At 42.7% G+C, this 10,970-nt stretch overlaps 1 protein-coding gene and 1 long non-coding RNA gene across 2 annotated transcripts; both read left to right on the top strand.

Annotated features, from left to right (window-relative positions):
- Window positions 1–3,360: 3,360 nt before the first annotated feature.
- On the top strand, window positions 3,361–6,884 carry LOC124661490 (pre-mRNA cleavage factor Im 25 kDa subunit 2-like). Its single transcript, XM_047199350.1, has 7 exons — window positions 3,361–3,448; window positions 4,664–4,709; window positions 4,857–4,950; window positions 5,035–5,108; window positions 5,829–5,915; window positions 6,003–6,113; window positions 6,621–6,884. Exons 2-7 carry the CDS (start codon window positions 4,668–4,670, stop codon window positions 6,690–6,692), a joined length of 480 nt encoding a protein of 159 aa, XP_047055306.1. The 5' UTR covers window positions 3,361–3,448; window positions 4,664–4,667; the 3' UTR covers window positions 6,693–6,884.
- A 2,976-nt stretch (window positions 6,885–9,860) lies between these two features.
- On the top strand, window positions 9,861–10,880 carry LOC124666110. The gene is made up of 3 exons (XR_006990801.1): window positions 9,861–10,173; window positions 10,270–10,400; window positions 10,722–10,880. It is a non-coding gene; the product is annotated as an uncharacterized LOC124666110 (long non-coding RNA).
- Window positions 10,881–10,970: the final 90 nt, after the last annotated feature.

Genomic DNA, 10,970 nt, shown 5'->3' with positions numbered 1-10,970 from the left:
TAACCTTAGAGTGCATGATAGACCAACGCAATTATACCGAGTACTAACATAGCATGCACACCATCACCGACAGACTATGAAAGGGGGAATAGATCACATCAATACCATCATAGTAATAGTTAACTTCATAATCTACAAGAGATCACAATCATAGCTTATACCAAGTACTACATGATGCACACACTGTCAACATTACATCATGGAGGAGGAATAGACTACTTTAATAACATCACTAGAGTAGCACATAGATGATATTCAACTAGATCACAAAGAGAGAGATGAACCACATAGCTACGGTAGAGCCCTCAGCCTAGGGGAGAACTACTCCCTCCTCATCATAGGAGACAACCAGCGGCGATGAAGATGGCGGTGGTGTCGATGGAGATGCCTTCCGGGGCACTTCCCCGTCCCGCGGCGTGCCGGAACGGAGACTTCGTCCCCCGAATCTTGGCTTCGCGATGGCGGTGGCTCCGGAAGGTTTCTCGTATCGTGGCTTATTCCCCTCGAAGATTTAGGTCGGGAAGACTTATATAGGCGAAGAGTCGGAGTCGGAGGGGCCACGGGGCTCCACACACCGGGGGCCCCCTCTGGCCGCGCCGCCACCACGTGTGGGCCCCCCAGGGCTCCCCTCTGGTCCCTCTCTGGCTCTCTGGAAGCTTCCGGAAAAAATAAGGTTCTGGGCGTTGATTTCGTCAAATTCCGAGAATATTTCCTTACTAGGATTTCTGAAACAAAAAACAACAGAAAACAGGAACTGACACTTCGGCATCTTGTCAATAGGTTAGTTCCGGAAAATGCATAATAATGACATAAAGTGTGTATAAAACATGTGTGTATCATCATAAAAGTAGCATGGACCATAAGAAATTATAGATACGTTGGAGAGGTATCACCCCGCAGGGATGATACACGTGATCACACGCTATAGGGAAACCCTAAACTTTTAGACTAAACTTGTTCTCGTCCTAAACCCTAACCGTGCCATCTCCTTATATGAGAGGGAGAGCTGGCCGGCCGGCCCCCTTATTGGGCATAACCTAGGTCGACTTGGACATGCCCAAGTCAAACAGACTCTATTAAAACCCTAGATGGCCCACAGCATGACCTGACTACATTATTATCTCCTAATAACAAGATTATAATAAACTACTGGTACAACCTTAGACCCAAATATCATATCAATGGCTGTCCTAGAGTATCAGGCCCGGATATCCATATCATGAGGCTCACCTCCGCCGGCGTCAAAAGCAACTCTTTGTTGACCCCTTCGCTATAGAGAGAGAGAGGGAGAGGGAGAGGGAGAGTGAGAGAGAGAGAGGGTTGACTCAATGAACGCTCATCGTGCACGGTTGCCTCCAAGTTGTTTAGCGATTTCCCCTAGAGAGTCAAATCACATGCAAATTAAATTTTGAGGTAATTTATGTAATAGTAATTGTTACAAACGGTGATATGTTAATATCAAGACATATTTTTCAAGCTATAGACGACATATATAACTTGAAGCTTTTTTTTAGAGAAAAAGGGGCATGCCCCCGGTTCCAATATATTGAAACCAGATCGACAGTCTACAGCATTCAGAGTTTATCATTACAAGCACCCAAACTCCAAAACAAAACACCCAACATTACTTGCGACTAGCGTAACGACAACACACAAACAAGGCCTTACGAGAGACAGAGACACAACACCATACAGACGACGGAGAACGGCAGGTTAGCCACAGATCACCCAGCGCAACTCACTGACGATCCAAAACCTAGAAGCACGCTCCATCACCCACCAGGACCAAGTCATTTGCCTCAAGGGTCCTTGCCAGATCTTCTGCTGTCATTAGCATTGGGCCAAATCCTCTCGAGCTATTCATGTCACAAACCTCCAGTGTTGTCCTTGCTTTTTTCTGTGGAATCACCCAGGATCCGGCCACAATAGCGGAGGCATCCTGGCCACTCCCTCCAACTTGTTCAACATACACATCAGCCCTTCTCTTTCCTCTTCCTTCAGTAAAATCTTCCACTGAGCACAACTGCATACCAAGCGTTTCCACAAAACCTGCATACCCGACCATTGAACCCGATTGAAAACATGATCATTTCGGTAATCCGAGATAGTTCTCAAAACAGCGAGCAAAGATCATATTACATTTCTTATTTTTCTTTTTGTCATTCCACAAAGCAAGCAACATCATGTATGTTTGAAATTTGCAAATCAATACCCAAAACATCCTAGGCCCTTTTCCAAATGTTAGCAAGCAACCACACAATCAAAAAACAAGTGTTGACAAGACTCTAACTCATTGCAAAACACACAAGTCGGATCATCAACACTTTGTCTTTTGACCAGGTTGTCTTTAGTGAGAAGCTTATTATGGAAGAGCAACTTGAAGCTTTTATTAATGTTGAAGCTTCACACTCTGATTTTTTTTTTTTGCCAAAACTCCGATTTCTAGTAGGGTTACCGTGTACATCATTGGTGTATCTAAAACTAATTATATTTTTATAAGAAAATGGAAAACAGAAAATACATTTTTGTTCGTTGCATGTCAGCTCCCTATATAAAATGCCCCTAACCTGTACGGTGACTCTCTGCACGCTTTAGTCAATTCACCCGATTCACCAGCCAACCGACAAAGAGAAAAAGAAGCATCGCCCTTAGGTTCGGTTCTCGAGGAACGATGGACGACAACAGTGTCCATCTTTGGGTTCGCGGGCGCAAGTTTCTCTGCGTTGCGTGTCTCCAGCAGGGGGTGACACCTCGTCCCGCGTACCGCAAGGACGCAATGGGTTCGCACTACGCGGAGGAGCACTTTGGCCTTTCCTTCCAGTGCCGCAATTGTTGCAACAAGTTCGGTACCTACGAAGAGCTGCAAGCCCACAGGGCCTCCAGGTGCTGCGACCGCTAGTGGACACTTTGTTTTCTGCTTTGATTCTTGTTTCGGTCCGGTTTTGCGTCGAAGAACTGTTCTGTGAACTTTGCGTTGGGCTGGATTCTGTACGTTTATTGTGGATGGACTGCGTTGTTGTATTCGGTTATTCTTTTGTGCGTTGAGACAATGAGACGGTGTGGGTCAATTGGATTTGGAGTCTTGGACCGTGTTGTGTTGTCAAAGCGGTTGTAACAAGAAACCAACGGCCCCGTCAAGAAAAACAAGAAACCAAGATCCGCGGCGGAGCAGCGGAAGGAGAAGGACTATGCGGCGGCCGGGGCGCTACGCGGCGGCAGGGGCGACCGGGGCGCTAGACCGGAGAGCTACGCGGCGGCGGAAGGAACAGGGACGACCGGGGCGCTACGCGGCGGCGGAAGGCCCGAGCGCTACGCGGCGGCGGCGAGAGGGAATCAAGGAAAGCGGCGCGGCGGCGACAGCGGAGGCCAGGAGACTGCGCCTCAGCAGATCGTCAGCAAGCCAAGGTTTCGCCACGGACGAAATCCTACCAGCCCTTGTTCTGGCCTGGTGAGCCTTTTCTTCCAACTCTTTAGTTTTGTGCATCTGGAACTTCTGAACATGATGGCCGAGTTCATGAGTTTCATGCCTTTGACGAAATCCTACCAGCCCTTGTCTGGCTGTGGCCTGGCGAGCCTTTGATGTCTTGTTTATAACTAGCGCCTGAATCTGATGTCCAATATTTTATCTTGTGTTACTGCTTTGGATAGTATAGTTGGTTCTGCCTATGCATGTGTTTGCTTGAAGCTTCAAGGACTAGGTGATCCTTGAACTGTTTTGCTAAATGACTAACTGGCTAGTTTGCTGCTAATGTGTGCAAATTTCATGTCAAAATGTCATGCACGTTCTCACCCCATCCTGTTATCTGCAAATTTGCGCGTGTGTTTTTTATTCTGTGAGATTGTTGTACTATTTGCTTTTATAATCATGGTCACCAATCCAATGTCATTTTACCCAGGCGACCTGGCGGTGAGAATTTTTTACCATTACTTGGACAATCAATTCCCGGTGGCAATTAAACAGTGCAGTTTGATAACAAACTGTTTATGGAAAATGTGAGGAGTAACGGAAGCTGATGGGTACCAGCCTCACTCGATAGCTCCTTAGCAATGATATTAACGCCTCATAGAATCTTGTCCTGTTAGTATCAGAGGTCCAGCTAAGGCAGCTGTTGCCACGGTATGCTGACTCTCGATTAATCTGTTTTCTGTTGTCTTCAGTTTTGCACATTGCAGTAGCAATATTATCACTGAAACCCTTTCTTTTCATGCTGAAATAGACAGAACTTTCCATGTTATGTCAAATAGGTATGAAAGCTTCCGCACAACCCTATATCATTTGCATGTTATTGATTCGCCCAATGAAATGCCTTTTGTAGGCTAGTCTTTGTGTAGGATGAAAAGAAATGATCTACAAGTATTGTGCAGTACTCTACAAACATAAGGAATTTAGTGCCTGCCTTCAAGGTCCATTTCCCCATTTTGTAAGAACTAGTAGTTTTACATGATAATTTGTTGGTAGACTGGCCTGGAATGTGAAATCAATTTGTGTCTTAAAGGAAAGTAGATGTAAGCTTTCATGTTTCTTCTGTTGACTGAAATATAAATGTGCATTATGCTTTGCCTTTTAAGTGTCATGTGAACAGTTTGGCTCCTTTGCTAAGCATGTTTCTCAACCTTGTTCTGTCAAATTGATCAACTTACTAATTAATTTGGCAAATGGCAGCTACATGAAAGAAGGAATGAGGACAAGTGTTGAAGCAATCCTGTTGGTATGTTTCTATTCTTCTATCTCATAATCATGTTCGTATGCATTTTTATGCTTCGAAGCATCTAATTGCTGGCAACTTCATGCAATAGCAATTGGTCAGTGGGCTTGGCAAACAAACTGAAATATTTACTCATGTTATCCTATGCAGGTGCAAGAGCACAATCACCCCCACATTCTGCTGTTGCAAATTGGGAATACATTTTGCAAACTTCCTGGTGGACGGTTGAAGCCTGGAGAAAATGGTCGTTTTTGTTGCTCCACTTTTTTATCATGTTCCTTGTACATGAAACTATCATGTGTTTTCTTACGTATCTGGGATTCTACAGAAATCGAGGGCCTGAAAAGAAAGCTGTCCAGCAAACTTGCAGTGAATTCTCCTACTTTTCCACCTAACTGGCAGGTAAGGCATTCGAGAGAAGCTCAGTTTTTTTGTTGATGGTGTATGGTCAGAGTGTATTACCTAGTTTTGCTGGAACTGGTCACTTTGTACCTTGTTAAATCATAGTTAATACTTCTGTACAGGAGAGTATCTGCACCTGGAAGAAATAAACGACTAAACTGCTATTTCAGCTTTCATCAACCCACCTACTAACCATGGTTTTTTTTGTTTTTTTGTTTTCTGAAAGTGATCCACTAACCATGGCTATAATAGTTACATCTTATTTAAGGCATGTCATGAACATTATATATTGCTCCATATGTACTATATTGCAACTGTACATAAATGGAAAAGTGGCATTGGTGCTGACTGATAACTGCAGATATCATGTTCTCAGTTTTCAAGATTTAGAGCATGAACTGCCTACTGTCTCACTAATGCGCCAATATAATTTTCTGTGTCCACATGTTTATATACAACAATATTCACAATGGACATCTGTAGGTAGTTATGTCGCACTGCAGTGTACTCTTTCTGCACAGTCTTTGCTATGTACTTACCGAAGTATGAAATGCTTGGAATCAGTGTGAACTTGCCTATCTAGCTGCTGCTTACAGTAATCCTGGGTTCCGTTTCTGTTACCACATGCTTACAATGTTATGAGGTGTTTTTACTCTTAGATATTGCGTAACGATAACTGTACCCATTTGGATAAAGATCTAATATGTTTACCACTTCAAGGTTGGTGAGTGTGTTGCTGTCTGGTGGAGGCCAAACTTTGAGACTGTGATGTATCCTTACTGCCCTCCGCATATAGCCAAGCCCAAGGTACATTGTTGCTTTAAGGGGTTTCTGTTACCCCCTATTATTGGGAGTTGGGATTAGATAATGGAAATGACCAATGTGGTTGAACAGGAGTGCAAGAAGCTTTTCATTGTTCACCTGACTGAAAAGGAGTATTTCGCTGTTCCAAGGAACCTGAAGCTACTTGCTGTTCCACTGTTTGAGCTCTATGACAATGTTCAGGTAAGTGGCAGTGCCCCCCACTCTGAAAGTTAGCTTTGCATGATGTTTTCAAACATTGTACCCAAGTGTGTTGATGTATATGGCTAATAAAAAGCCCAGGGACTTAGATTTTTTTCTTAACAATATGTGTCCCGATAAATCAGTTTTGTTTTGCTGCACATAAAAGAATGGGAGTTGATATCTGTGAGAAAGTATTTGTCTCTTCTAGCTATGAAACTTTTTTTTGCGGGGTAGCTATGAAACTTCTTTGATCTGGGTTTCTTTGGTGCCATTGGATGTGGCTTGGTTTCCAGGCCATAGGTATATATGGCAGTTGGAACCTGCAGTTTTTTTTAACCAAATTCAAACGGAACCCTTTCAAGTAAAGCCTATAAACTCCGTACCGAGTTAGCTAATTCTCACATGGCTATATTTCCCTGTGCAGCTTTAATCTATCATGCTTTTATGTTGCTGTCTTAAATGTGTGAACGGAAACCTGAAATTTGCTTTCTATGTATGTGGATGCAGTGGTACGGGCCTGTCATTTCCACCATCCCGCAGCAGCTGTCCAAGTTCCAGTTCAACATGGTGAGCTCGTAAGGGTCATGGGACGGCAACACATCAAGATGGACATTTGACATCAAACCGGCTAATCAACTTAGCATGACTTGTTTATTCAGTGACCAAGTTTTCATGAATTATGCACAAGCTTAGTAGGCATGCACTCCGACTGTCTTTTATTTGGCGGTTTCTGTTATTGCTAGATAATTTCTGGTTGTTCTGCTGCGCTGATTTGTTTGTGTATTTACCAATGTGTGTTTCTACTATTTGCGTGGTCTGCTGTAGCAACTCTTTAGGCCCGTTTTTTTTGTTAGAAAAATTCGCAGCCAACCGTCGGTGTAGAAGTTGGCATTCAGAACTTCATTGTCTTCATGTCTTGACAGAGCTGTGCAGTTCGGCTTTTGACTGTTTCGATGGTAATTACATCCAGTGGTGAATCTTGTTTTTAGAGAAGTTACATGTGATGTTTGACAGTTGTGGCATGGTCGATGCTTCTGGTTTTTGGTACTGATTTGTTTCACGTATGTGGTGGCATCATCGTGCTGGTGTTGTTCCCGTTTCTCCCTCTCATGGTAATGGCAGTTTGAACAGAACAAAGCAATGTTGCATGTCTACCTTGTCAGACCATTCCCCGGTTGTATCGGCTCAGTTGCAACAAACAATTGTGCGTTCTGCTTTGTATAGGACCAGGCCAGCTGTGGGTGATACCATTATTGTGTGTGTGGACGGACTCAGGAGCATTTGCTTGTTCAGATATAGTTATGGCAGCACCAAACTTCAATTGTCCATTCTTGCCCTTTCTGAGTAGATTTTTGTTTATTTCTGAAGGAAGCTTTACGAGTAGATGAGCTTCACATGATCGAGTGTATTATGTCGCAGCAGTCAATCTCTTACTTGGCACTCACGAGTTTATGTTCAGACCAGTGCAAGAGAAGAACTGAACAAAAAGGTGGCTGGGAGTCTGTGAGAATCATTTGTTGGTTTCTCGTATGATTTATTTTGTGTGAGCACCTCCGCATCATATTAAGAAGAATGGCGAGATAACCCAAAATTGTTAGTCCAAGGACTCAAACTTGGCTCGGATGGGTGGAAATGTGTCCCCATGTCGTTGCTGAACTCTGAAATTCTGAATTTTCTGAAGACTAGTAAAGTGCCGCGTGCGTTGTTACTGGTAACAAAACATGTAAAAATAAAAATGATTAAGATAGAAACATTAAACATCAACCATCACTAAACACCTCCAAACAGGTAAGTGAAATCACGTACACCCTTTGATCCGTTTTAATTGACGCGGTTTTAATCAACGCGGCACGCAATCTTCACAACTTTGGCGCAATTTAATGCGAACAAAGTAATAATAATTTCATACGGCTCAAGAACATACATTTTAAAGGTCCCACTCTCATAAGTCAATTAGTTTATTAAATCATACCAGTCAGTTGAATAATAAAAACCACTGATTTCATAGTATAAAACAAACGATATATTACAAATGATAAAATTAGCCGTTGTACACTTGTAAAAGGGCAAACGATGTAGATTAAAAGTGCAACTGCATAAGTAACATAAAAACTGGATCGACTGATTTTAAATCTAGCATACATGTAGAATTGATAAATGAATATAATTGAACATTCATGAAACCTGCAAATACCAGTGGCGTTGAATATATGTTATGCATTTCCACTTGATTTCTTAGCTTTATAAAAAAAATACTATTGTAGAAGAACTACACTTTAAGAAGAGCTAGCATTTCTTAGAAAGTGTAGCTAGATTTTCTTAGGGCAACGTAGCTAATCATCGTGTATTTTTTTAGGACTCAGCCCTAGCTTCTTAATTTAGAAATAACAGCAGCGTAGCTTACCGTAAAAAAATACAGCAGCGTAAGCTAGCTAATCAGTCCTAGAAGTAATCAGTCTCTAGCTAGCTAATCAGTCCTAGCTAGCCAAAGGCCAAAGCAGAGAACAGTTGCTCAATGTCACCATCTCTGTTCTTATCCAGCTATCAGTCTCTCTCTGTTTAGACGAAGATACCAGAATCCCCTCGCAAACGCTCCTCCGATGGCTTAGCCCAGCCCGAGCGCCAGCTCCTCTGCAAAGCTAGGCGCGGCAGGCGGCGGCGGCGGCCGCGGTCAAGAGCGTCTGCACGCCCATCAGATTCCACCAGGTGCGGCGCCCCTCCTCTCCTCTCTTCCTTGCCGTTCGGAGTTAAACGCGAAGCCTCTGCCGGCCTGCAGCACGTAGCGGCCACCCCTCCCTCGGTTCTCCTGCGGCCAGCTCTTCACGCCAATGCGTCGCCGCCGCCCCTTTCCCCGCCACGACTTCTCCTTTCCGCTTCCTCTCCACACGACGGCTTCGTCCGACACCTCCTCTCCCTGCCCTAGGGTCAATGGCCTCTTCCTCCCTGCACTGCACAAGTGCTACAGCCGGCTCGGTATGATTTCCGCTCTCACAATCCGACTGTCCCTTATCAGAAGCTAATTAGATGGTAAGCATGAATGCTTCATCGAACTTACCCGAGACCAAATCGATATGTCGATGGGCTCCAACAATTTTCGCCATTGTAGCTGTTTGCTTAGATCGTCGTGTGCTCGCCTTGCTGATTGGCTAGGAGGCGTAGAGCGATATTTGGGAAAGGGAGGATGGTGCGGATGGATTGGTTGTCCGCTAAATCAATGGCGTAAATAAATCTCCATATGCTATTTGTTTGGAAAGAAATCATGGGCGCGTGGTATTTACGATTTGTTATGGCAAAATCTGTTCTTAAGGTTACCTGGAAAATATTATGTCGGTTTTTAAGGAAGATGATCTCTCATCTTAATTATTACCAGGCAAATAGAGTGTTGTTCTCTGTTAAGTAGAGTATAGGGGCTGAAGAAACCAACCTTTTATGCATATACCTTCTTTAAATTTGCAAAGCAATATGCCTAACTGAGACCGATTATGTAATTTTCTGGTGTGTTCAGCAATGGAATGGTCTTATAATTAGGTTTCTTATAAATGAGTGATCTCGAAAAGTTCACATCACCTGGAACATTTTTTAATGCACTGAAGTGATATGCTACATTTTTAGTTGCAAGCGTGAAGCGTAGCTGGTGCCGGAACAGACTTTGCAACTGTTGTGGATTGACGCATAGATTTTAGTAGCTTCATGCAACTGTTGTGAACTGACGCATAAGTTTGATACATATCATCATGGTAAATCTCAATGAAGTTGCACCTGAGTTTTTTTTTATGTTGTACATTGCTGGCCAGTGGCTTTAGTTTCCTCTTTGTCCCCACAAGTTCATTACATGTTATGTTGCTACCTTCATGTATCATCTACTACATCTCATCCATGGTCTAGCCCTGGAAAACTTGCTGATTCATCTCTTTACGTGCATTTCAGAAGGTGTACATGAATTTCTTACCAAAAACTCATCTTTAACAGTACATATTTGTCTGCAAGGACTCTAGCTCGGTGCTTTTAATTCAATACCACTGTGACACAACTTCATATATTACCTCAAGAGCTTCATAGAGTAAGTTACGACACAATATAATACATGTTATAAGTGACTATGCAGGAAGTGAACAGATCCCAATACTATTGGTTTATTTTGTGCCCTTATTTACAGGGTGCAAGCCATAATGATGACAAGGTCCTTCTTCTTGCTGCTACAAATACTCTATATGCTCTCGATCAGATATAGAACATCTATCAATTATTCACCTGCATGATCTTAACGCCAGGCAACGCATGTTCAAGGTAATGAACTGGCAACATCTGGGCATTGCTACAAACTTCAGCTACCCTTGATATCTCTGCTAAGTTACATAACATGCTAAGAACATGCTAATAAGTTCTGTTTTCACAAAGAGTTGGAGCAAGCACTTGGGATGTTTTTAGTCCCTCTACATTTATTTGTTGTTGTTCTGATTTCACAAAGAGTTGATTAAGTTACATAACATGCTAATAAGTTTTATACCACATATATATTTATGTTGTCTCACCAGAATTTTGACAAGTTTTCATATATCATAACGTGCTAATAAGTTACATCAACATCGTTTGAACAATGCACTGTAGGCATGCACCAGGATTTCGATGAAATTACCTTGATGTTGTACAAAATTCATGATATACAGCAGGGTTTTACAGTGGCAGGTTATCCTTGAAACAATATAACCTTCAGTACACCCAAAGTTGTATGTAATCGAATTACATGACCTCTGTCATAAAAGAAAGCACTCTATTTGCGTAGTCTACATTTTTGGACCAAAAACAACAGTAGACAATTAGTCACTTATGTTAATATGTTATATTCAGTCTGTTTGG

This window comes from Lolium rigidum, chromosome 6, assembly GCF_022539505.1.
Source record: "Lolium rigidum isolate FL_2022 chromosome 6, APGP_CSIRO_Lrig_0.1, whole genome shotgun sequence".
Classification (NCBI taxonomy): Eukaryota; Viridiplantae; Streptophyta; class Magnoliopsida; order Poales; family Poaceae; genus Lolium; species Lolium rigidum.
This window is presented reverse-complemented; position numbering and strand designations above follow the sequence as displayed.